The 27,124-nt window shown below is 53.5% G+C and overlaps 1 protein-coding gene across 2 annotated transcripts in view; it reads left to right on the top strand.

Annotated features, from left to right (window-relative positions):
• ANXA4 (annexin A4) overlaps nt 1-27,124 on the top strand; it is a 69,727-nt gene that overhangs the window by 39,914 nt on the left and 2,689 nt on the right. For both annotated transcript variants that reach the window (XM_029066729.2, XM_029066730.2), the window contains exons 4-11: nt 2,318-2,412; nt 12,633-12,746; nt 14,079-14,169; nt 17,277-17,356; nt 18,553-18,609; nt 22,594-22,687; nt 24,165-24,260; nt 25,588-25,646. In XM_029066729.2, the coding sequence (XP_028922562.1) occupies nt 2,318-2,412; nt 12,633-12,746; nt 14,079-14,169; nt 17,277-17,356; nt 18,553-18,609; nt 22,594-22,687; nt 24,165-24,260; nt 25,588-25,646 (686 nt within the window). The remainder of the gene's footprint in view (nt 1-2,317; nt 2,413-12,632; nt 12,747-14,078; nt 14,170-17,276; nt 17,357-18,552; nt 18,610-22,593; nt 22,688-24,164; nt 24,261-25,587; nt 25,647-27,124) is intronic.

Below are 27,124 nucleotides of genomic sequence, written 5' to 3'. Positions count from 1 at the left end.
CTCCCGGCTCTGCCACTCGTCAGCTGTGTGACTGTGGGCGAGTCACTTCACCTCTCTGTGCCTCACTTACCTCATCTGTAAAATGGGGATGAACTGTGAGCCTCACGTGGCCCTGTACCTCCCCGAGCGCTTAGAGCAGTGCTCTTCATATAGTAAGCGCTTAACAGATACCAACATCATTATTACTTATATGTACTTATGTACATATCTTTATGTATATCTTTATGTATATGTACTTATGTACATATCTTTAAATCGCACATTATGATAATAATGATGGTATTTGTTAAAGCACTTACTATGGGCCGGGCACGGTACTAAGCGCTGGATACAATAAAATCGAGTTGGACCCATTCCCTGTCCCCCGTGGGGCTCACGGTCTCCATCCCCATTTTTCAGATGAGGTCACTGAGGCCGGGAGAAGCAAAGTGACCTACCCAAGGTCCCACGGCAGACAAGTAGCGGAGCTGGGATTAGAACCCATGACCTCCTGCCTCCCAGGCTTGTGGTCTATCCACTAAGCCACGCTGCTCGGCTAGCTCTCTCTCTAACCTGTAAGCTCACTGAGGGCAGGGAAATGTCTGCTAACCCTGTTCTCTTGTACTCGCCCAAGCAGTCAGTACAGTGCTCTGCACATAGTAAGCGCCGGGAATTGGGAAACAAGCGGCATGGCTTAGTGGAGGGAGCACAGGCCTACGACTCGGAAGGTTATGGCTTCTACTCCAGGCTCTGCCACTTGTCTGCTGGGTGACCTTGGGCAGGTCACTTCACTTCTCTGGGCCTCAGTTTCCCCATCTCTAAAAATGAAGATTGAGACGGTGAGCGCCAGGTGGGACGGGGACTGGGTCCAACCTGATTAACCTGGATCTCCCCCAGCGCTTAGAACAGCACCGAGCCCGTAGTCAACACAACAGATGCCACAATTATTATCGTTATCATTATTATCAATAATAAATAATTCTGGCTCTGCCACTTGCCCGCTGAATGACCTTGGGAGAGTCACTTCACGTCTCCGGGACTCAATTACCTCGTCTGTGAAAATGAAGATTGAGACGGTGAGCCCCACGTGGGACGGGGACTGGCTCCAACCTGATTAACTTGGATCTCCCCCAGCGCTTAGAACAGCGCCTAGCCCGTAGTAAGCGTTTAGGAAATACCACAATTAATATTATCATTATTATTATTGTCAGTAATAAATAATTCTGGCTCTGCCACTTGCCTGCTGAATGACCTCGGGCGAGTCTCTTGTAAGCAGCGTGGCTCAGTGGCAAGAGCCGGGCTTGGAAGTCGGAGGTCGTGGGTTCTGATCCCAGCTCCGCCACTTGCCGGCTGTGTGACTTTGGGCGAGTCGCTTCACTTCTCTGGGCCTCAGTGACTTCATCTGTAAAACGGGGATTAAAGCTGTGAGCCCCACGTGCGACAACCTGATCGCCTGGTATCCCCCCCCCCCAGCGCTTAGAGCAGTGCTTTGCACATAGTAAGCGCTTAACAAATACCTCGATTCATTTTTTCATTTTCTCTGGGCCTCCGTTACCTCTTCTCTAAAAGTGAAGATTGAGACGGTGAGTCCACATGGGACAGGGACTGCGTCCAACCTGATTAACTTGGATCTCCCCCAGTGCTTAGAACAGCACCTAGCCCATAAGAAGCGCTTAGCAAATACCACAATTATCATCAATAATAAATAATTCTGGCTCTGCCACTTGCCTGCTGAATGACCTTGGATGAGTCACTTCACTAGTGCTTGGCACATAGTAAGAGCTTAACAAATACCATCATTATCATTACTGTTATTCTCTGGGCCTCAATTTACACATCTGTCAAATGGGGATCGAATACCTGCTCAGTCCCCCCAACACACACCGTTCTGTGTGGGTTTTTTTTTTTTAATTGTTCAGTACATAGCACAATCTGATCAGACACAGTCCCTGTCCCCCACGGGGCTCAGAGTCTAAGGAGAAAGCAGCGTGCCCTAGTGTAAAGAGTCAGGGGCTGGGAGTTAGAGGAGTCGGGTTCAAATTCTGACTCCTCCCCTTGTCTGCTCACTCATCCATTCATTCAATGATATTTATTGAGTTTCTACTGTGTGCAGAGCACTGTCCTGAGCGCTTGGGAGAGTCCAGTACGGCAGTAAACGCCACATTCCCTGCCCGCAACGAGCTTGCAATCCAGAGGGAGAGTCAGACACGAACAGAAATAAATCGACGACAGTACGAGGTCTCCTGTGTGACCTTGGGCTCTCCCGAGCGCTTAGTCCGGTGTTCCGCACACAGCGAGCGCTCAGTAAATACGACTGATGGATCGATTTCCCCTGCAGGAACTGATGAAGACGCCATCATTGAGGTGCTGGCTCACCGGAGCACAGCGCAGCGCCAGGAAATCAAAATAGCCTACAAGTCGACCATCGGAAGGGTGAGTCCCAGCTGCCGTCGCTGAGCCGGTGACACCGTTCACGGCCGGACTTTTCAGGGATAGAAGCGGCCTGGCGGAAAGAGCCCGGGCCTGGGAGTCAGAGGGCCTGGGTTCGAATCCGGCTCCGCCGCTCTCCTGCTGGCTAGACCCTGGGGCAAGTCGCTTCACTGCTCTGGGCCTCAGGTTCCTCCTCTGGGCGTTGAGACGCTGAGCCCCCCTTTGGGACAGGGATTTTGTCCAACCTGATTTGCTTGTGTCCACCCCGGCGCTTAGTACAGTGCCTGGCACAAAGCAAGTGCTTAACGAATAAGCGTGGCTCAGTGGAAAGAGCACGGGCTTTGGAGTCAGGGCTCATGAGTTCGAATCCCAGCTCCGCCACTTGACGGCTGTGTGACTGTGGGCGAGTCACTTAACTTCTCTGTGCCTCAGTTCCCTCACCTGTCAAATGGGGATGAAGACCGGGAGCCCCACGTGGGACGACCCGATTCCCCTATGTCTACCCCAGCGCTCAGAACAGTGCTCGGCACATAGTAAGCGCTTAACAGATACCAACATTATTATTATCATTAGGTCGCTTCACTTCTCTGTACGTCTGTTTCCTCATCTGTAAATATCGATGAATCAATCGTATTTATTGATGCTGCACTAAGCGCTTGCGAGAGTCCAATACAACAGAATTAGCAGACGTGTTCCCTGCCCATAGTAATAATAATGTTGGTATCTGTTAAGCTCTTACTATGTGCCGAGCACTGTTCTAAGCGCTGGGGTAGATAGAGCGTCATCAGGTGGTCCCACGTGAGGCTCACGGATGAGGTAACCTTTCACAGAGGTGACTGAGGCCCAGAGAAGGGAAGTGACTCGCCCACAGTCACCCAGCTGACAAGTGGCAGAGCCGGGATTCGAACCCATGACCTCTGACTCCCAAGCCCGTGCTCTTTCCACTGAGCCACGCTGCTTCTCTGCCCATAACGGTTTAGAGGGGGAGACAGATAATAATAATAATAATAATAATGATAATAAGTGGTATTTGCTAAACGCTTACTATGGGCTAGGCGCTGTATAGAGAAGCAGCGTGGCTCGGTGGAAAGAGCACGGGCTTTGGAGACAGAGGTCATGGGTTCGAATCCCGGCTCGGCCACTTGCCGGCTGTGTGACTGTGGGCAGGTCACTTCACTTCTCGGTGCCTCAGTTACCTCATCTGGAAAATGGGGATGAAGACTGTGAGCCCCACGTGGGACAACCCGATTCCCCTGTGTCTACCCCAGCGCTTAGAACAGTGCTCGGCACATGGTAAGCGCTTAACAAATACCAACATTTTTTTTTCCTAAGCGCTGGGGTAGATCCAGGTTAATTTGATAGTATTTATTGAGCGCTTACTGTATGCAGGGCACTGTACTAAGCGTTATGGGCATGTTCCCTGCCCATAATGGTTTAGAGGGGGAGACAGACATTCATTCAATAGTATTTATTGAGCACTTACTGTGTGCAGAACACTGTACTAAGCGCTTGGAAAGTACGATTCAACAACAGATGGAGACAAGCCCTCCCCAACGACGGGCTCACAGTCTAAAGAAGCAGCAGGGCTCAGTGGAAAGAGTCCGGGCTTCGGAGTCAGAGGTCATGGGTTCGAACCCGGCTCTGCCACTTGTCAGCTGTGTGACTGTGGGCGAGTCGCTTCACTTCTCGGTGCCTCAGTGACCTCATCTGGAAAACGGGGATTAACCGTGAGCCTCATGAGGGACAACCCGATGACCCTGTATCTCCCCCAGTGCATAGAACAGTGCTCTGCACATAGTAAGCGCTTTACAGATATCAACATTATTATCATTGGAAGGGGGAGACAGACGACAAAACAAAACGAGTGGACAGGCGTCGATACCGTCATCAGAATAAATAGAATTATAGATAGAATTATCAATAGAATTATTGATACAGGCATCAAAATAGATAAATAGAATTATAGATATGTCCACTCCATGGGGGACATCTAGCGAGAGCGTGCACGTGTCCACCCTTCTTGGCCTCGGTAGAAAACGAAGTAAAACTTGCCACGGTTTCCTCGGCGGTTGGTGGTTGGGTTTGACTTCAGGTGTCCCGGAGAGGGTCCGTGGTCCAGGAAAGCCCTGGTTGGTACCAGCCGGCGGGGCTCGTGACGGTACGGATCGGAGTGGGGAGAGACGGGAGGCAGGGAGGTCAGCGAGGAGGCTGAGACGGGAGCCAAAGCGGGAGAGGAGAAGCGCTTCGAACGGCGTGGCAGAAGCTTGGATGGACAGGAACGGGTGGATTTTAGCGATGGCGTGCGGATGGAACCGACAGGATTTAGCGACGGATCCAACATGCGGGTGGAATGAGAAAGATGAGTGGAGGACAGCGCCGAGGTTACGGACCCGTGAGGCAGGGAGGATGACGGTGTAGTCTGCGGATGGCAGAGACGGGAGAGGACGGGGTGGGACGATAAGGAGTTCCGTTTTGGACGTGTTTCATTTGAGGCGTCGGCGGGACGTCGAAGTAGAGATTCATTCGATAGTATTTATTGAGCGCTTACTCTGCGCAGGGCACTGGACTAAGCGCTTGGAATGGACAAATCGGTAACAGATAGAGACGGTCCCTGCCCGCTGACGGGTGCACGGTCTGATCGGGGGAGACGGACAGACGGGAACAAGGGCAATAAATAGAATCGAGGGGATGAACGTCTCATTAAAACAATAGCGAGGTGTCTTGAAGGCGGGAGGAAGTGCGAGATTGCAGGGAAGGGGAGAGATCGAGATGGAGATTTGGGAATCTATGGGGATTATATGGGGAGCCCATCATTGGGCAGGGACTGTCTCTATCTGTTGCCGAATTGTCCATTCCGAGCGCTTAGTACAGTGCTCTGCACATAGTAAGCTCTCAGTAAACAATATTGAATCGAAGGCTTGGGAACGACGAGTTCTCCAGGTGAGTGGAGAGGGAGGATCATAGGGGACCTAGAAATGAGCCTCGAGGAACTCTTACTGTCCGATGTTAGGAGGAGAGAAGGAGGAACCGGCAAAAGAGGATTAAATACCGTTCTCTCTTTCACTCCGACTTTGACATTACTTTTACATGAGTCCCACGTGGGACAGGGACTCTGTCCGGTCTGGTTATCTTGTAATAGTAATAATAATAATGTTGGTATTTGTTAAGCGCTTACTATGTTACACGAATACCAACCAGCAAATACCAACATTATTATTATTGTGTGCAGGGCACTGTCCTAAGCGCTGGGGGAGATACAGGGTCATGAGATTGTCCCCCGTGAGGCTCACAGTCTCCATCCCCATTTTACAGATGAGATCACTGAGGCACCGAGAAGTGAAGTGACCTACCCACAGTCACACAGGTGACAGGTGGCAGAGTCGGGATTCGAACCCCCGACCTCTGACTCCCAAGCCCGGGCTCTTTCCACTGAGCCACGCTGCTTGTATCCATCCTAGTGCTCAGAACAGTGCTTGGCAAATAGAAAGCGCTTCAGAAATACCGTTATTATTATTATCAGAAGGACTTGGCCCTAATCCCGGCTCTGCTGCTGTGTGACTTTGGGCAAGTCACTTCATCGCTCTGTGCCTCCGTTCCCTCATCTGTAAAATGGAGATTAAGACTGTGAGCCCCGTGTGGGACATGGACAGTGTCCAAACTGATCAGATTGTATCTATCCCAGCGCTTAGTACAGTGCCTGGCACATACTGAGTGCTCAACAAATGCCCTAAAAGGAAAAATAAAGGATGGTGGCGTTATCAATCAATCAATCAGTGGTATTTATTGAGCGCTTACTATGTATTCATTCATTCATTCATTCAATAGTATTTATTGAGCGCTCACTAGGTGCAGAGCACTGGACTAAGCGCTTGGAATGGACAGATCGGCGACAGAGAGAGACAGTCCCCGCCCATTGACGGGCTTACAGTCTAATGAATGTAATTAGTACAGTACTGTACTAATGTAATCTTAGTCCAGTGCTCTGCACATAGTAAGCACTCAATAAATACTATTGAATGAAAATACTGTTGAATGAATCTCCAGTGGTTGCCCATCCACCTCCATATCAGACACAAACTCATCCCCGTCGGCTTTAAAGCCCGTCCGTCCCCCGGCCCCCTCCGGCCTCCCCTCCCTCCTCTCCTCCTCCTCCACCCCGGGCCGCCCGCCGCGCTCCTCCGCCGCCGCTCGCCTCCTCCCCGGGCCCTCCGGCCGCCGGCCCGCCGCCCGCCCCCGGCCCGCGTCCCGCCTCCGGCCCGGGACGCCCTCCCTCCTCAAATCCTCTTTTGCTGTCACCCCTCTTCTAGACTGCGGGCAGGGATCGTCTCTCTCTATTGCCGAATTGTACTTTCCGAGCGCTTAGTACGGTGCTCTGCACACAGTAGGCGCTCAATAAATACCACTGACTGAATGGATGAATGAAATCCGCCGGACGGCGACTCTCCCCCGCTTCGAAACCTTATCGAAGGCCCGCCTCCTCCAAGAGGCCTTCCCGGACTAAGCCCCGCTTTTCCTCATCTCCCACTCCTTCTGCATCGCGCCCCGACTCCCTCCCTTTGCTCTTCCCTCCTCTCCCGGCCCCCCGACCGCTCACGGATTCATTTGTAATTTCATTTATTCGTATTGACGTCTGTCTCCCCGCCGACGAACCGAGCGCGTTGGGGTCAGGGGTTGTCACAGTTTATTATATCGCCAAGTGCTTAGCGGAGTGCCCTGCCCACAGTAATAGCTACGATCGACTGAAAGAACAAACGAAGACCATACCGAGAACTTGGGAAAGAAAAATTCCCAAGATTTGATAACGCGATCGCGGCCTAAATGGAGTTTAAACTCCGCGGTCCAGCCCGTACGCTCGTCGTGGGCAGGGGTCTTGTCGACCGTCGATGAAGGGCAGGCGGATATTAAAAGAAATTACAGATACTTTATCTGCGATGGAAGAGTCTACACAGCAGCCGAGGGTGGCGTTTGAAAAGTAGAGATCTGAGTGCACAGGCAGAAGAAGGAGGGGAAGGTGTTATAAATGGAGAGGGGTAAATTGATCGATCGATCGGTAGGAGTTATTGAGCACCTACTGCGTGCGGAGCGCTGGACTAGGCGGCAAGGAGAGTACAGTCCGAAGGAGTCGGTAGACGTGTGCTCTGCCCCAAACGAGCTGAGAGTCTATAGTCTAGGCAGGGCGCTGTGCTGGACACCTACTGTGTGCCGGGCACTGTAATAATAATAATAATGTTGGTATTGGTTAAGCACTTACTGTGTGCAGAGCACTGTTCTGAGCGCTGGGGGAGATACAGGGTCGTCGGGTTGTCCCACGTGAGGCTCACGGTCTTCGTCCCCATTTTCCAGATGAGGGAACTGAGGCACAGGGAGGTGAGGTGACTCGCCCACAGTCACACAGCTGACAAGTGGCAGAGCCGGGATTCGAACCCATGACCTCCGACTCCCCAGCCAAACGGGGCTGAAGACTGTGAACCTCACGTGGGACGACCTGATTGCCCTGCATCTACCCCAGTGCTTAGAACAGTGCTCTGTACATAGTAAGCGCTTAACAAATACCAACATTATCATTATTATTATTATAAATGCTATCAAATAATGATAATTGATTGGTGGTGTCCTGATGCAAGAGGAGATGGGAAATTTTAGAGCTGGAAAGGTAGATTTGGGAAGCGTCCACACAGAGGCAAAGAGAGTACAAGCACAGAGAGTAGGAAACTCAGAGCAGAGCAGGCCCCAGTCTAAAGAGCCCGGGCCTGGGAGTCAGAGGACGTGGGTTCTAATCCCAGATCTGTCACATATCTGCTGTGTGACCTTGGGCAAGTCACTTCACTTCTCTGGGCCTCAGTTCTGGGTAGATACAACATAATTCATTCATTCATCCGTATTTATTGAGCACTTACTATGTGCAGAGCACTGTACTAAGCGCTTGGAGTGAACAAGTCGGCAACAGATAGAGACGGTCCCTGCCGTTTGACGGGCTTACGGTCAATTATGAGAAGCAGCATAGCTTAGTGGAAAGAACCTGGGCTTGGGATTCAGAGGTCGAGGGTTCTAATCCCGGCTCCGCCGCCTGTCTGCTGTGTGACTTTGGGCAAGTCACTTCACTTCTCTGGGCCTCAGTTACCTCATCTGCAAAAATGGGGGGTAAAAAAAAAATGTGAGCCCCACGTGGGACAACCTGATGACCCTGTATCTACCCCAGCACATAGAACAGTGCTCTGCACATAGTAAGCGCTTAACAAATACCATCATTATTATTGTTATAATGGGGTTGGGTACTGCCCGTGCCCTACTGGGGCTCACGGTCTTAATCCCCGTTTTACAGATGAGGTCACTGAGGCCCAGAGAAGTTGAGTGGCTTCCCCGAGGTCACGCAGCAGACAACTGGTGGAGCTAGGATTATCAATCCGTCAATCAGTCAGGGCTATTTACCTTGGTATTTATCGACTGCTTACCGTGTGCAGAGCACTGTACTAGGTGCTTGGGAGAGGAGAACGCAACAGAGTCGGTAGACGTGTACCCTGCCACGCCATTAAAAGAAATAAATGACAGATAGATACATAAGCGTCGCGGGGCCGGAAGGGGGGATGAAGAAAGGGAGCGAGTCGGGGCGACGCGGAAGGGGAGATGAGGAAAAGGGGAGGCGCAGTCAGGGAAGGCCTCCTGGAGGAGACGGGCCTTCAGTAAGGCTTTGAAAAAGGGGAAGAGAGTCTGCGGCACCCGAGGCGGGAGGGCCTCCCCGGCCGGAGGCGGGACGTGGGCCAGGGGTCGGCGGCGAGACGGGGCGAGATCGAGGTACGGTGAGTGGGCGGTAGAAGGGAGCGAGGTGTGCGGGCTGGATAGAACCCGGGTCCTCAGATTCCCAGGCCCGGCCTCTTTCCCGGAGGCCACACCGCTTCCCTTGGGGGACAGTGATCGATCCTGTTTGCCCGTGCTGGGGTCCGGGGGGCCGTACCGACCACCTGGCGTGAATCCCGTAAAGTCGGTAGGCATATCCTTCCCTCGGGGAGCCGAGAGCCTCCTCTGAAAAGACTGCTGCCCCCCCGGGCTTGGGAAAATACAGTAGTTGGTAAACACATTTCCTTCCCTCAAGGAGCTTACAGTCTATTGAGTGCAGAGTACTGTACTGAGCACTTGGGAGAGTCTGATACAGTCAGAAGACCTGATCTGTGCCCTCAAATAGCTTTCAATCTACTGAGTATATAGAGCACTGCCCTGGGGGCTTGGGAGAATACACTAGAGGTCAGCAGTTATTCATTCATTCAGTCGGTCGTATTTATTGAGCGCTTACTACGTGCAGAGCACTGTACTAAGCGCTTGGAATGGACAATTCGGCAACAGATAGAGACGATCCCTGCCAGTGACGGGCTCACGGTCTAATTATGTATTTCTAGGACTTACTATGTGCCAAGCAGTCATCATTCAGTGGTATTTATTGAGCGCTTCACTGGTGTGCAGAGCACTGTACTAAGTGCCTGGGGAGTACAGTTCGGCAACGTATAGAGACAGTCCCTACCCAGCAACTGATGAGATGTACATCACCCTGATTCTATTTATTTGCCATTGTTTTTACGAGATGTTCTTCCCCTCGACTCTGTCTATCGCCATCGTTCTCGTCCGTCCGTCTCCCCCGACCAGACCGTGAGCCCCGTCAACGGCGGGGGACCGTCTCTATCTGTTGCCGATTTGTCCATTCCGAGCGCTTAGTACGGTGCTCTGCACATAGTAGGCGCTCAGTAAATACTATTGAGTGAATGAATAGAAGCGGGGAGCACTGTTCTAAGCGCTGGGGTAGGTACAAGGTAATCAGATTGCCCCATGTGAGGCTCACGGTCTTAATCCCCGTTTTACAGATGAGGGAACCGAGGCCCAGAGAAGTGACAGGGCTTGCCCAAGTTCACCCAGCAGACAAGTGGGGGAGGCGGCATTAGAACCCACATCCTCTGACTCCCAAACCCTGGCTCTTTCCACTCAGCCACGCTGCTTCTCCTAGAGTTAGTCGACGTGATCTGTGCCCTTGGGTTAGTTTACAGTCTTCTGGGTGCAGAGCACTGGGCTGAGTGTTTGGGAGAGTCCAATAGAGTTAGTAATAAAAATTAAGAATAATTACGGTACTTGTTAAACGCGTGCTATGCGTCGAGCACCGTTCTGAGCACTGGGGTAGGTATGAGGTAATCAAGTTGTCCCGCGTGAGGCTCACAGTCTTAATCCCCATTTTCCAGATGAGGGCACTGAGGCCCAGAGGAGTGAAGTGATTTGCCCAAGGTGATCTGTCTGCTGGGTGACCTTGGGCAAGCCACTTCACTTTTCGGGGCCTCGGTGCCCTCATCTGTAAAATGGGGGTGAAGACTGTGAGTCTCGCACGGGACGACTTGATTACCTTGTACCTACCCCGGACACGTGGCAGAGCCGGGATTATTCATTCAATAGTATTTATTGAGCGCTTACTATGTGCAGAGCACTGGACTGAGCGCTTGGGATGAACAAGTCGGCAACAGGTAGAGACGGTCCCTGCCGTGGGACGGGCTTACGGTCTAATCGACGGGCTTACGGATTAGAACCCAGGTCCTTCTGATTCCCAGGCCCGGGCTGTAGCCACTGCATCGCGCTGCTTGGTGGACATGATCTCTGCCATCTACAGCACAATCCCGGCTCTGCCACTTGTCAGCTGTGTGACTTTGGGCAAGTCACCTGACTTCCCTGGGCCTCAGTGACCTCATCTGTGAAATGGGGATTAAGACTGGCAGCCCCACGTGGGGCAAACTGATGACCTTGTATCTACCTACCCCAGTGCCTAGAACGGTGCTTGGCACGTAGTAAGCGCTTAACAAATACCATCGTCATCATCATCATCACGTATGTGTATATCTGGATAGGTCTGTCATTTATTTATTTATCTATTTCTATTCATGTCTGTCTCCCCCTTTAGACTGTGAGCTCACTGTGGGCGGGAACGTGTCCGCTGTTCTGTTGTCCTCTCCCAAGGGCTTAGTGCAGTGCTTTGCACCCAGTAAGCGCTCAGTAAATGCGGTGGAATGAATGAATGTCAGTCTTGGAGGAAGACTGACCCGCACTGACCATCTGTCCACCCCCGCACGACCCTCAGCTTTGGAGGCGGGGGGAGCGGGATGGGTTGGGCTGGTGGTGGGGTTCTGGCTGAGGTCACTGGACACCTCCCCAGGGACCTTCTCCTCCTCCTCCTCCTCCTCCTCCTCCTCCTCCTCCTTCTTCTAGATTGGAAGCTCGTCGTGGGCAGGGAATGTGTCAATTACGTTGTTCTGTTGTCCTCTCCCGACTGCTTAGTACACTGCACTGCACACAGTAAGCGCTCAGTAAATACCATTGACTAACTGATTGACTCTTCTCTCTCCCTCCTCCTTCTCCTCCCCTTCCTCGTCCTCCTCTTCCTTTTCCCCCTCCCTCCCCTCCTTTTCTCCTCCTCTTCCTCCTCCTCCTCCCCCCGTTCTCCTTCGCCTCTTCCTCCTCCCCTTCCTCCTCCCTTCCTCCTTCTCTTCCTCCTTTTATTCCTCCTCCTGCTCCCCTCCTTCCCCTCCCTTCCTCTTTCCCCTCCCTTCCTCCTCTTCTTCCTCCTCCTATTCCTCCTCCTGCTCCCCTCCTTCCCCTCCCTTCCTCCTTCTCCTCCCCTTCCTCCTCCTCTTCCTCCTTCTATTCCTGCTCCTCCTCCCCTTCCTCCTTCTCTTCCTCCTTCTATTCCTCCTCCTGCTCCCCTCCTTCCCCTCCCTTCCTCCTTCTCCTCCCCTTCCTCCTCCTCTTCCTCCTCCTATTCCTCCTCCTCCTCCCCTTCCTCCTCCTCTTCCTCCTTCTATTCCTCCTCCTCCTCCCCTTCCTCCTTCTCTTCCTCCTTCTATTCCTCCTCCTGCTCCCCTCCTTCCCCTCCCCTTCCTCCTCCTCCTCCCCTTCCTCCTCCTCCTCCCCTTCCTCCTCCTCTTCCTCCTTCTATTCCTCCTCCTCCTCTTCCTCCTCCGGCTCCTCCTCCTCCCCCTCCCTTCCTCCTCCTCCCCTTCTTCCATCTCCTCTTCCCCTTCCTCCTTCCCCTCCCCTTCTCCTCCTCCTCCTCCTCCTCCTCCTCCTTCTCTTCATCCTGATCCTTCTCCTCCTCCTCCTTTTCCTCTCTTCCTTCATCCTCCTCCTTCCCCCTTCTCCTCTCCTTCATCCTCCCCCTCCCCCTCCTCCTCCTCGTCCCCTTCCTCCCTTTCTCTCGGCAGGACCTGGTGGAGGACCTCAAGTCGGAGCTGGGGGGGAACTTCGAGAAGGTGATCGTGGGCCTGATGACCCCCCGGGTCCTGTACGACGTCCTAGAGCTCAGGCGGGCCATGAAGGTACGTCGCTTTCCCCACCCCACCCTGACCTGCCCAACGTCCCGCAGCGGACAAGCGGCGGAGCAGAACCGGAACTCAGATCCTACTCACCCCCAGACCCGGGCTCTGCCCACTCTGCCTCTCCGCTCCCGGCTCCGCCACTTGTCAGCTGGGTGACCTGGGCCAGGTCGCTTCGCTTCTCAGTTACCTCACCGGTCAAATGGCGATTTAAACGGGAGACTGGAGTCCGACCCGATTAACTCGTATCTACCCCGCCGCTCAGTACAGTGCCCGGCACGTAGTAAGCGCCGAACACCATAAGGAGAAAAGAAAATTGGTCGCGGCTGTTGCAGCTAGTGGGAGCCGGGAGTTCAGAGAAGCAGCGTGGCTCGGTGGAAAGAGTCCGGGCTCGGGAGTCAGAGGTCAGGGGTTCGAATCCCGGCTCTGCCACTCGTCAGCTGTGGGACTGCGGGCGAGTCACTTCACTTCTCTGGGCCTCAGTTCCCTCATCTGGAAAATGGGGATTAACTGTGAGCCTCACGTGGGACAAGCTGATGACCCTGTGTCTCCCCCAGCGCTTAGAACAGTGCTCTGCACATAGTAAGCGCTTAACCAATACCAACATTATTATTATTATTATTATCAGGGACTGTGTCGAAACTGATTAGCATCCAAGTATCCCAGCGCTTGACACCTATTAAGTGCTTAACAATATTATTATTATAATTGGAACTCTGTGTCCCACCTCAACCACTGCTGTCCCTCCTCTCCGGGCTCCACAGAGAACGGTCATAAAAATAATAATGTTGGTATTTGTCAAGCGCTTACTATGTGCAGAGCACCGTTCTAAGCGCTGGGGGAGATACAGGGAAATCAGGTCGTCCCCCGTGAGGCTCCCGGTCTTCATCCCCGTTTTACAGATGAGGTCACTGAGGCCCAGAGAAGTGAAGTGACTCGCCCACAGTCCCACAGCTGACAGGGGGCGGAGCCGGGAGTCGAACCCACGACCTCTGACTCCGAAGCCCGGGCTCTTTCCACCGAGCCACGCTGCTGTGCGACCTACCTGTAAACTGGCCTCTAATTCCCCCTCTAGACTGGAAGCTCCTTGTGGGCAGGGAATGAGTCTCTTTATGGTTGCATTGGACTCTCCCCAGAGTTTAGTAGAGTGCTCTGCACACGGTAAGCGCGCAATAAAGAAGATGGACTGACTGACCCTCTGTAAGCTCAGTGTGGGCAGGGAACGTGTTGATTTTTGCCTCGTCCTCTCCCGAGCATTCGGCCCAGTGCTCCGCACGCAGTAGGCGCCCCATAAATAGGATCGACTGACCCGCTGTCCCCTGGGCTGGCGTGTAGGGTGCCGGGACGGACGAGGGCTGCTTGATCGAGATTCTGGCCTCTCGGACCAACGACGAGATTCGCCGCATCGGGGAGAACTACCAACTCCGTACGTAGCCCACTTTTCCCCTCCTCCCGCTCCCTTCCGCGTCCCCCTTGCGCTTGAATTTTCTCCCTTTACTCCCCCCGCCCCCCAACCTCAGCCCCGCAACACTCACGTCCGTGTCCCTCATTCAGTGGAAAGAGCTCGGGCTTGGGAGTCAGAGGTCGTGGGTTCGAATGCCGGCTCTGCTACTTGTCAGCTGTGGGACTTTGGGCAAGCTACTTCATTCATTCATTCATTCAATAGTATTTATTGAGCGCTTCCTATGTGCAGAGCACTGTACTGAGCGCTCGGAGTGGACAAATCGGCAACAGATAGAGACGGTCCCTGCCGTGTGACGGGCTCACGGTCTGATCGGGGGAGACGGGCAGGCGAGAACGACGGCGATAAATAGAGTCGAGGGGAAGAACGTCCCATAAAAACAATATTTCACTTCTCTGCACCTCAGTGACCTCATCTGGAAAATGGGGACTAAGACCGTGAGCCCCACGTGGGACAACCTGATAACCCTGTCTCTACCTCACCGCTTAGAACAGTGCTTGGCTTGTAGTGAGCGCTTTACAGATCCCATCATCATCATTTATTTATAAATGTCCATATCCCTCATGCATTTATTTCCATTAATGTCTGTCCCCACTTCTACCCTGGAAGCCGGTTGTGGGTCAGGAATGGGTCTGTTTTTATTATGTCGTACTCTCAGCAGCGTGGCTCAGTGGCAAGAGCCCGGGCTTGGAAGTCAGAGGTCATGGGTTCGAATCCCGGCTCCGCCGCTTGTCAGCTGTGTGACTGTGGGCAGGTCACGTCACTTCTCTGGGCCCCAGTTCCCTCATCTGTAAAATGGGGATTAACCGTGAGCCTCGCGTGGGACGACCCGATGACCCTGTATCTCCCCCAGCGCTTAGAACGGTGCTCTGCACATAGTGAGCGCTTAACAGATACCAACCTTATTATTACTCTCCCAAGTGCTCAGTACAGTGCCCAGCGCACAGTAACCACTCGATGAATATAACTCATTGATTGATTGACGGATTGATTGACCAGACGGTTACTCTCCCCCGCTTCAAAGCCTTATTGAAGGCCCATCTCCTTATTTATTATGTCGTACCTTCCCAAATGCTTAGTACAGTGTCCTGCAGGCAGTAAGCGCTCAGTGATTACAACTCACTGATTGATTGACAGATTGATTGACGAGACGGTCACTCTCCCCCGCTTCAAAGCCTTGTGGAAGGCCCATCTCCTTCCAGAGGTCTTTCCCCGACTAAGCCCCCCGTTTCCTCTCGTCCCGCTCCCTTCCGCGTCGCCGCGATTTGCTCCCTTCATTCTTCCCGTCTCCCAACCTTACAACACCGATGTCCGTATCTGTCATTTCTTTCTTTCTTTTAATGTCTCTCTCCCCCTCTGGACTGTCAGCTTGTTGTGAGCAGGGAACGTGTCTGTTTATCGTTAGATTGTCCTCTCCCAAGCGCTTAATACAGTGCTCTGCACACGATACGTATCCATTAATGGCTTATTTCTATTAATTCTGTTCTAACCCAGGTTCTTCTGACTCCCAGCCCCGAGCTCTTCCCACTAGGCCACCCGGCTTACTGTGTGGCAGGCGCTGTGCTAGGTTGTGGGGCAGATACAGAGAAGCAGCGTGGCTCAGTGGCGAGAGCCCGGGCTTGGGAGTCAGGGGTCATGGGTTCGAATCCTGGCTCCTCCCCTTGTCCGCTGCGTGATCTTGGGCGAGTCACTTCAACGGGGAGGCAGGGTAAGACCACCCTCCCCCCCCCGCCCCCCCCCGCCAACCCAAACGGAAACCCCTGGGCCTGGGAGCCTGATCCCATTTTTAAATAAGAATAATGTCGGTATTTGTTAAGCGCTCACTGTGTACAGAGCACTGTTCTGAGCGCTGGGGTAGGTACGGGGTCATCGGGTCGTCCCACGTGAGGCTCACGGTTCATCCCCATTTTCCAGATGAGGTCACTGAGGCCCAGAGAAGTGAAGTGACTCGCCCACGGTCACACGGCTGACGAGTGGCGGAGCCGGGATTCGAACCCATGACCTCTGACTCCCGAGCCCGGGCTCTTGCCACTGAGCCCCGCTGCTTCTCTAATAGACTGTGAGCCCATTGTCGGGCAGGGATCGCCTCTATCTGTTGCCGAATCGTCCATTCCAAGCGCTCGGTCCGGTGCTCTGCACGCAGTAAGCGCTCAATAAATACCGCTGAATGAATGAATCCCAGTTTTGCCACGTGTCTGCCCTGTGACCTCTCGACTGTCAGCTCGTTGTGGGCAGGGAACGCGTCTTTTTCACTGTTGTATCGTCCTCTCCCAAGCCCTTAGCACAGTGCTCTGCACACAGTGAGCGCTCAATAAATATGATCGACTGACTTCTCTGGGCCTCGGTGCCCTCGTCTGTAAAATGGGGATTAAGACCGTGAGCCCCAGGGGGGACAGGGACTGTGTTCAACCTGCCACGACCTCTGACTCCCAAGCCCGGGCTCTTTCCACCGAGCCACGCTGCTTCTCTAATAGACCGTGAGCCCGTCGTTGGGCAGGGATCGTCTCTATCTGTTGCCCAATTGTCCATTCCAAGCGCTTAGTACAGTGCTCTGCACGCAGTAAGCGCTCAATAAGTGCCATCGAATGAATAAACGAATGAATGCTTATCTCGTATCTACCACAGTGCTTATGATGACTGGCACAGAGCAAGCACTTGACAAATATCACAATTATTATTGTCCTCCTAGACTCTGAGCCCGTTGTTGGGTAGGGATTTTCTCTATTTTGTTGCTGAAGTGGACCTTCCAAGCGCTTAGTACAGTGCTCTGCACACAGTAGGCGCTCAGTAAATACGATTGAATGAATGAATATCATCAGAAGGACCTGGGTTCTAATCCCGGCTCCGCCACTTCACTTCTCTGGGCCTCAGTTCCCTCATCTGTAAAACGGGGATTAAGACTGTGAGTCCCTCGTGGGACAGGGACTGTGTCCAACCTGATTAGCTTTTAGCTCCCCCAGCGCTCAGTACAGTGCTCTGCACAGAGTAAGCGCTTAACAAATACCAACGTTATTATTGTGCTCAACAGATACCAACATTATTATTATTATCTAATCGTGTCGCCTTCTCAGAGTTCGGGCGGTCGTTGGAAGAGGACATCTGCTCAGATACATCTTCGATGTTCCGGAGAGTTCTCGTGTCTCTGTCTACGGTGAGCCAAGATTTCGTTCTATCTCGTCGGACCGTTCGGATGACGGGTGGCTTTGAAAACCCCTCTCCCCGCTCCCGTGCAGGAAACCAATCCGCCAACCGGGAACTGTGCGCCCGTCGAAGGGCAGGGACCGTCTCTCTCTGTTGCCGAATTGTCCATCCCAAGCGTTAGTCCAGTGCTCCGCACGTAGTAAGCGCTCAATAAATACGATTGAATGAATGAACTCTAATCGTGTCGGGTATAAACTCGTTGTGGGTGGGGAACGGGCCCGAGGAGTTCTGTTGCATTATCCTCTCCCAAGCGCTTAGTACGGAGCTCTGCACGCAGTAGGCGCTCAATAAGTGAGAAGCAGGCGTGGCTCAGTGGCAAGAGCCTGGGCTTGGGAGTCAGAGGTCGTGGGTTCTAATCCCGGCCCCGCCGCTTGTCAGCTGGGTGACTTTAGGCAAGTCACTTCACGTCTGTGTGCCTCAGTTACCTTATCTGTCAAATGGGGATGAAGACCGTGAGCCCCACGTGGGACCACCTGATTCAGTAGTATTTATCGAGCGCTTACTATGTGCAGAGCACTGTACTAAGCGCCTGGAATGTACAAATCGGTTAACAGATACGGTCCCTGCCCTTTGACGGGCTTACGGTCTAATCGGGGGAGGCGGACGCACAAGAACAATAGCGATAAATAGATGACCTTGTATCTCCCCCAGCGCTTAGAACAGTGCTTGGCACTTAGTAAGCGCTTAACAAATACCGACATTATTATTAAATACGATTGAATGAATGAATGAATGGATGACAGTGAGCCCCCTGTGGGACAGGGTCTGTATTCAACCGAATTACCTTCTATCTACTCCAGTGCTTAGCACAATGCTTGGCACATAAGAAGCATAGGGAGCAGCGTGGCTCCGTGGAAAGAGCCCGGGCTCGGGGGTCAGAGGTCATGGGTTCTAATCCCGGCTCTGCCACTTGTCAGCTGGGTGACTGTGGCCAAGTCGCTTCTCTGGGCCTCAGTGATCTCGTCTGTCAAATGGGGATGAAGGCCGTGAGCCCCAAGCGGGTGACCCGATCACCTTGTATCCTCCCCGGCGCTTAGAACAGTGCTTTGCGCATAGTAAGCGCTTAAAAAAATACCATTATTATTATTATTTAGCAAATACTACAATTTACCACCGTTTTTTTTCTTCATTTTCTTCTTCCTCCAGGGCAACAGGGACGAGGGGTCCCATCTGGACGATGCTCTGGTCCGCCAGGATGCCCAGGTGGGTCCCTCCCCTTACCCGGCCCTCCCCGTGCGTTTCGGCCCCATGCTGACCCCGAGGATGCCATTTCTGCAGGGTGGCATCTTCTCGCTCTCCGAGGGTGAACCGCTTCGTGTGACATCAAGGCGTAGCTGGGGAAGCAGCGAGGCCCCCAGAGGGAAACGATTAGGGCTGGGAGCTAGAGGACCCGGGTTCTAATCTCCAGCTCCGTCACTTGCCTGCTGGGCGACCTTGGGCAAGTCGCTTCACTTCTTTGAGACTCCGTTCCTCAGCTGTAAAATGTTCTCCCTCCTACTTAGCCTGTGAGTCCCATGCGGGGCAGGGAATGTGTCCCACCTAATTAACCTGTATCTACCCTAGTATTAGAACAGTGTTTCAGATACAGTAAGTGCTTAACAAATATCCTAAGGAGAAGGAAAAGAGGAAGAAAGAGAGGGAAAGAAGAAGGAAAAAGAGAAGTAGGAGGAAAAGGAGGAAGAGAAGGAAAAGGAGAAGAAGGAAAAAGAGAAGTAGAAGAAAAAGGAGGAAGAGAAGAGAAGGAAAAGGAGAAGAAGGAGAAAAAGAAGAGGAGGTAGAAGGAAAAGGAAGCGGGGAAGAATGAAAAGGAGAAGGTAAAGGGGAAGGAGAAGGGGAGAAGGACAAGAAGGACAAGGAGAAGAAGGAAAAAGAGGTAGAAGAGAAAGGAGGAAGAGAGGAGAAGGGAAAGGAGGAGAAGAAGAAAGAGAAGAAGAAGAGGAGGAAGAAGGAAAAGGAAGCGGAGAAGAACCAAAAGGAAGGTAAAGGGGAAAGAGAAGAGGGAGAAGGAGAAGGAGGAAAAGGAGAAGGAGGAAAAAGAGAAGTAGAAGGAAAAGGAAGAGAAGAGAAGGAAAAGGAAGAGAAGGAGAAGATGGAGGAGGAGGAGGAGGAGGAGAAGAAGAGGAAGAAGGAAAAAGGGAAGTAGAAGAAAAAGGAAGAGAAGGAGAAGACGAAGGAGGGGGAGGAGAAGAAAAAAAGAAGAAGGAAAGAAGAAGAGGAAGAAGGAAAAGTAGAAGAAGAGGGAGGAGGAGAAGAGGAAGAAGGAGAGAAAAGAGGGAAAAGGAGAAGAAGAGGGAGAAGCAAAAGGAGAAGAGGAAAAAGGAGAGACAAGAGGGAAAAGGAGAAGAAGAGGGAGAAGGAAAAGGAGAAGAGGAAGAAGGAAAAGGAGGAGGAGGACGGGGGAAGGAAAAGGAGGAGAGGAAGAAGAAAGATGTCGGTTACGTGGACAGACGGCGCACCGAGGTGACGTCGTCTGCAGCGTCTGGTGGTGGCTAAGGAACCTTCTCCCCGGCCACCGCTCCTCGCCTCGGCACCGAGAGCCCGCCCCGCGGCGGGATGGTTTCGGCGCAGTGGGACGCCCCCCGGGGTGCCGCCGCCTCGCAGAGGGGCGCTTTCCTCGGCCATCTTCGGGAGTGGCTCGTCGACTGCCACCCCTCCCTCTCCCCGACGACCGCCGGCCCGCAGCCCACACCTGCCGCTCTCCTCCTCCGGCGTAGAGCGCGGATTCGGGGAGGCGTCTCAGACGCACGTGAAACCACCGGTCTGCTGGGTGACCTTGAGCCGGTCACTTCACTCCTCGGGGACACAGCTGTAAAAATGGGGATGAAGACAGGGAGCCCCACGTGGGACAGGGACCGATGAGCCCGTATCTCCCCCAGTGCTTAGAACGGTGCTTGACGCGCAGTAAGCACTTAACGGATACCATCGTTATTATTGTCATTATTCTGTGTCACCTTTGCCCTTGGATTTGCTTCCTTTATTCCCCCCTCCCTCCCCACTCCTCAAGACCTTTCAGTGGTGGCCCATCCACCTCCGCATCGAACAGAAACTCGTCACCGTCGGCTTTAAAGCCGGCCGGCCCCCGGCCCCCTCCTGCCCCCCCTCCCCTCTCTCCTCCTCCATCCTGGGCCGCACGCTCCGCTCCTCTAAATGCCAACCTTCTCACTGACTTGCATCAAGTCTCTCTCGCCGCTGACCTCTCTCCCACGTCCCGCCTCTGGGCCGGAATTCCCTCCTTCCCCACCTCCCACGTACAGTGACTCTCTCCCCCCTTCAGAGTCTTAACGAGGGCCCGCCTCCTCCAAGAGGCCTTCCCGGACTAAGCCCCGCTTTTCCTCATCTCCCGCTCCCTTCTCCGTCGCCCTGACTTGCTCCCTTTATTCACCCACCGCACGTATGTCCGTACCCCTCATTTACTTATTTATTTCTATTAATGACTGTCTCCCCTTTAGACCGTAAGCTCGTTGTGGGCGTGGAATGCGTTTATTAGACTGTTGTGTCGCCTTCTATCAAGCTCGTAATAATGATAATAATGATTATGGTATTTGTTGAGTGCTTACTGTGTGCCACGCACTAAGCGCCGCTGTGGTTACAAGAGAAGCAGCGTGGCTCAGTGGAAAGAGCACGGGCTTTGGAGTCAGAGGTCATGGGTTCGAATCCCGGCTCTGCCACTTGTCAGCTGTGGGACCGTGGGCGAGTCACTTCGCTTCTCTGGGCCTCGGTTCCCTCCTCTGTCAAATGGGGATGAAGACCGGGAGCCCCACGTGGGACAGCCTGATTCCCCTGTGTCGATCCCAGCGTTTAGAACAGTGCTTAACAGATACCAACGTTATTATTTCAAGCAAATCCGTTTGGTCACAGTCCCTGTCTCAGGTGGGGCTCACAGTTTCAATTCCCATTTTCCAGATGAGGTCACTGAGGCCCAGAGAAATGAAATGACTTGCCCAAGGTCACACAGCGGGCAAGTGGAGGAGCCGGGGTTAGAACCCATAACCTTCTGGACTCCCGGGCCCGGGCTCTGGCCACTAAGCCGTGCCGCTTCTCCTTGTTATTCATTCAGTCATTCAGTCGTATCTATTGGGCGCTTACTGTGCGCAGAGCACTGGACTAAGCGCTTGGAAAGGGCAGTTGGGCAACAGATAGAGACAGTCCCTACCCAACAACGGGCTCACGGTCTAGAGGCAACGTGGCTCAGTGGAAAGGGCCCGGACCTGGGAGTCAGAGGTCATGGGTTCGCATCCCGGCTCTGCCGCCTGTCAGCTGGGTGACCGTGGGCGAGTCACTTCACTTCTCTGGGCCTCAGTGACCTCATCTGGAAAATGGGGATTAAGACAGTGAGCCTCACGTGGGACAGCCTGATGACCCTGCCTCTCCCCCAGCGCTTAGAACAGTGCTCGGCACATAGTAAGCGCTTAACAGATACCAACATTATTATTATTATTATTAGAAGGGGGAGACAGACCACAAAACAAAACGAGTAACAGGCATCGATACCAGCAAAATAGATAAATAGAATCATAGATATATGCACAGTCCAGTTCTTAGGCCGGTACCCTCCACACAGTAAGCGCTCAGTCAATACACTTGATCTTTGGGTTGATTAAATGTGAGTCCCGTGTGGGACGGGGACCGTGGTTATGTGTTAAGCGCTTAATTATGTGCGTGACCCTGCCAGTGTGGCTCAGTGGAAAGAGCCCGGGCTTGGAAGTCAGAGATCGTGGGTTCTAATCCCGGCTCTGCCGCTTGCCAGCTGTGTGACTTTGGGCGAGTCACTTCACTTCTCTGTGCCTCAGTGACCTCATCTAGAAAATGGGGATTAAAACTGTGAGCCCCACGTGGGACAACCTGTTCACCTTGTGTCCCCCAGCGCTTAGAACAGTGCTCTGCACCTGGTAAGCGCTTAACAAATACACCGCCATATTTCATTAAGCGCCAGGGAAGATACAGGTCACACCCGGGACTCAGTGTCTAAGTAGGAGGTGAAAGAGGGTTGGCAGAGGAGGGAACCGAGGCCCGGAGAAGTGAAGTGACTTGCCCAAGGTCACGCAGCACATGAAAACCCAGGTCCCCTGACTACGAGGTCCCCCCGGCCGTCTCCGAGAAGTTTCCCCGAGGGCATCTGGGAGGGGAAGGGCCCGAGAAGGCAAACGCGAGGAGCCGTAACGTTGCCGTTATCCGGTTTCGTTTCAGGATCTCTACGAGGCCGGGGAGAAGCAGTGGGGAACGGATGAGGTGAAATTCCTGTCCATCCTCTGCGTCAGGAACCGAAACCACCTCCTGCATAGTGAGGCTCCCGCCATTCATTCGTTCATCCGTATTTATTGAGCATTCGTTCAGTCAGTGGTGTTCATTGAGCGCTTACTGGGTGCAGAGCACTGGACGAAGCGCTTGGAATGTACGATCGGGCGACAGACAGAGACCGTCCCCGCCCGACGACGGGCTCACGGTCTAAACCGGGGAGACAGACGGCAAAACAAAACAAGTAGACAGGCGTCAGTACCATCAAAATAGATCAATAAAATCATAGATATAGATACATCGTGAATAAAATAGAGTAATGAATAATATATACAGATATACACAAGTGCCGTGGGGAGGGGAAGGGGATAGAGCGGAGGGAGGGAGTCGGGGCAGTGGGGAGGGGAGGATCTTTTCCCCCTAGAGGGTATCTCTGAGTGGGTTAATAATAATAATAATAACGATAATGAAAATAATGATGATGGTATTTGTTAAAGCGCTCACTGAGTGCCGGGCACTGCACTAAGCGCTGGGGTGGATCCAGACAAATCCAGTCAGACACAGTCCGTGTCCTTTCATTCATTCAATTCATTCAGTGGTATTTATGGAGCACTTACTGTGTGCAGAGCACCGTACTAAGCACTTGGAAAGTACGGTCCGGTAACAGAAAGGGACAATCCCGACCCAACAACGGGCTCACGCTAGAAAAGGAGTTAAGCGACTTGCCCAAAGGCACCCGGCCGACGTGGCGCAGATGGGATGAGAACCCACGACCTCTGACTCCCAAGCCCGGGCTTCTTCCACTAAACCACGCTACTTCTCTCAGGGCTTACTAGGTGTAGGGCACCGTACTGAGCGACCCTGTCCCAAGCAGGGCTCACGTTCTTCATCCCCGTCTTACAGATGAGGGGACTGAGGCCCAGAGAAGTGAAATGGCTTGCCCAAGGCCACACAGCAGACCAGTGGCCTAGCCGGGATTAGAACCCGTGACCTTCTGACTCCCAGACCCCGGGCTCTAGCCACTCTCCGAGGCCAGCGGGGGTCCCGGCTCCCCCGCCGTCTCCGGAGATGACGACAATGGTATTCGTTAAGCGCTTCCTATGCGTCAACCGCCGTCCTGAGCGCTGGGGGAGATCCAAGCAAATCGGGTGGGACACCGTCCCCGTCCCACGTGGGGCTCACGGTCTTAATCCCCGTTTTCCAGATGAGGGAACCGAGGCCCAGAGTAGCGAAGCGACTTGGCCGGGGTCACCCAGCAGACGAGAGGCGGAACCAGGATTAGAACCCAGGTCCTTCTGACTCCCGGGCCCGGGCTCTACCCACCAAGCCACGCTGCTTCTTAGTTCGGTTAGTCGGTCAGCGGCTTCCCTTCTAAGACCTCCCTTTGGGAGGTAAAACGTCTCCTCGGGGGTGGTGAGTGCTCACTATGTGCCAGGCACCCTACGAAGCGCTGGGGCAGATACGGGATAGTCCCTGTTGGAAACCCGCTTAGGGGCTGTTCTGTCTTTTCCGACGGCGAACAGCGTTCGACGAATACAGACGCATTTCCAAAAAGGACATCGAGCAGAGCATCGAATCGGAGATGTCGGGCCACTTTGAAGACGCCTTGCTTGCTGTCGGTAAGAACCAGTTCCCTTGGCGACTGCTTGTCTTGCACGTATGGATCGATCAGTAATATCTGTTGAGCGTCGCCTGTCAGTCGCTCCTATTTCCTGAGCGCTTACTCTGTGCAGGGCACTGGACTAGGGGCTTGGGAGAGGACAAGAGAGGGATAAGCAGACACATTCCCTGCCCACGGTAAAAATAATAATAATTAATAACGGTGGTATCTGTTAAGCGCTTACTATGCGCAGAGCACTGTTTTAAGCGCTGGGGTAGATACAGGGTCATCAGGTTGTCCCACGTGGGGCTCACAGTCTTTAATCACCATTTTTACAGATGAGGTCACTGAGGCACAGAGAAGTGACTTGCCCCAGGTCACACGGCAGACAGGTGGCGGCGCTGGGATTAGAACCCACGACCTCTGACTCCCAAGCCCGGGCTCTTGCCACTGAGCCGCGCCGCTTCTGCTTACAGTCTAGAGGGGGAGGAAGAGCTGAGTAGAAATAAATCAGGTGGATATTGGACGTAAGCGGTGCGGGGCTGGGAAGGCGGGGGATGAAGAAAGGGAGGGAGTCAGGGCCACGCGGAAGGGAGGGGGAGGAGAGGGAAGGAGGGCGCAGTCAGGGAAGGCCTCCTGGAGGAGGTGACCTCTCGGGAGGGCTTTGAAGCGGGGAAGAGAATTAGTTTGGTGGATTCGAGGCGGGAGGGCCTTCCGGGCCAGAGGCGGGACGCGGGCCGGGGGCGGGCGGCGGGCCGGGCGAGCCGGGGGCCCGGGGAGGAGGCGAGCGGCGGCGGAGGAGCACGGTCCGCGGCCCGGGGTGGAGGAGGAGGAGAGGAGGGAGGGGAGGCCGGAGGGGGCCGGGGGATGGACGGGCTTTAAAGTTGTGTTCACAGCGCTGTGTTAGCACTTGGGAGAGTTCGGAAGAGTTATCATTAGGGTATTTGCTAAGCGCTTACTCTGTGCCAAGCACCGTTGCATGTCCCCGGCCCTCAAGGAGCTGACAGTCTACTGTGTGGTGAGCACCGCACCGAGCACTTGGGAGAGCACGGTAGAGCGAGTAGACACGAGCCTTGCCCTCAAGGAGTCTACTGGGAGCAGAGCACTGGGCTGAGCGCTGAGTAAAGACCAATCTCCGTCCCCGTCTAGGGAAGCTTACAGTCTAAATGCTCTGCACAAAGTAAGCGCTCAATAAATACTACTGAATGAAAAAAGAAACACGGAAATAAGTTACCGACTGGAGGAAGAAGGACCCTTGGATAAGTTGATGAATTAGGATGCCTCGGTTTGCTCTCTCGAATAAGTTTCCTCTGAAGTCGCTTTTCATTTCCTTTTTCTCCCGGCAGTCAAATGCATGCGGAATAAACCTGCCTATTTTGCCGAAAGACTCTATAAATCCATGAAGGTAAATGATCAGTCGATGGTGTTTATTCACCCCTTACTATGTCCAGGGCACTGCACTAAGCAGTTGGGAGAGTATATTACAAGTTTTGTTGTTTTTAAATGGCATTTGTTATGAACTTACGATGTGGCAAGGCCTGTCCTAAGTCCTGGGGTAGATACAGGATAATCAGGTTGGAAACGGTCCCTGTCCCACGTGGGGCTCACGATCTTTATCGCCATTATTATCATCATTATCGTCATGGCATTTGTTAAGCGCTCACTATGTGCAGAGCACTGTTCTAAGCGCCAGAGGGGTACAGGTCATCAGGTTGTCCCACGTGGGGCTCACAGTCTCAATCCCCATTTTGCAGATGAGGTCACTGAGGCACGGGAAAGTTAAGTGACTCGCCCAAAGTCACCCAGCTGACAAGGGGCAGAGCCGGGATTCGAACCCACGACCTCTGACTCCCAAGCCCGGGCTTTTCCACTGAGCCCCGCTGCTTCTATTTAACAGATGAGGGGACTGAGGCCCGGAGAAGTGAAGTGACTTGCCCAGAGTCACACAGCAGACCAGTGGGAGAGCCAGGTTTTGAACCCAAGTTCTAGCAGGGTGGGTGGACGTATTCCCTGCTCACAAGGAGCTTGGAGTCTAGAGGGTCAGTCATTCAGTCGGTGGTATTTATTGAGCCCTCACTCTGTGCGAAGCACTGTACTCAGCACCTGGGGGAGTCCAAAAGTACAACATAACAGACACGGTCCCCGCCCACAAGGAGCCGACAGTCCAGAGGGGGAGACGGACGTGAATAGAAATAAATAAACGAGGGAGGTGGACGTAAGCGGGTGTGGGGCCGGGAGGGGGGATGAAGAAAGGGAGCGAGTCGGGGGGACGCGGAAGGGAGGGGGAGAAGAGGAAAAGCGGGGCTTAGTCGGGGAAGGCCTCCTGGAGGAGGTGGGCCTCCAATAAGGCTTTGAAAAGCGGGGGAAGAGCAAATGTCTGTCGGCCATGAGGAGACGGGGCGTTCCAGGTCAGAAGGAGGTGGTGGGCGCGAGGCCATTCCTTCGTTCAATAGTATTTATTGAGCGCTTACTACGTGCAGAGCGCTGGACTAAGCGCTCGGAACGGACAAGTCGGCAACAGATAGAGACCGTCCCCGCCCTCCGACGGGCTCACGGTCCGATCGGGGGAGACGGACGGACGAGACCGATGGCGATAGATAGAATCGAGGGGATGAACGTCTCATTGAAACAATAGCAAATAAGTGGAATCGAGGCGATGTTCATTTCATTAACAAAATAAATAGGGTGACGAAGATAGAGACGGTCGAGCGGACGAGTACGGTGCCGAGGGGAGGGGACGGGAGAGGGGGAGGAGCGGAGGGAGACGGGGGGAGGAGAGGGTTTAGCTGCGGAGAGGTGAAGGGGCCGGTGGAGGGAGCGGAGGGAGAAGGGGAGCTCAGTCTGGGAAGGCCTCTCGGAGGAGGTGAGCTTTAAATAGGGTTT

Source organism: Ornithorhynchus anatinus, chromosome 5 (genome assembly GCF_004115215.2).
Source record: "Ornithorhynchus anatinus isolate Pmale09 chromosome 5, mOrnAna1.pri.v4, whole genome shotgun sequence".
Lineage (NCBI taxonomy): Eukaryota > Metazoa > Chordata > Mammalia > Monotremata > Ornithorhynchidae > Ornithorhynchus > Ornithorhynchus anatinus.
The sequence above is the reverse complement of the archived record's forward strand: the minus strand, read 5'-3'. Positions and strand labels throughout refer to the sequence as shown.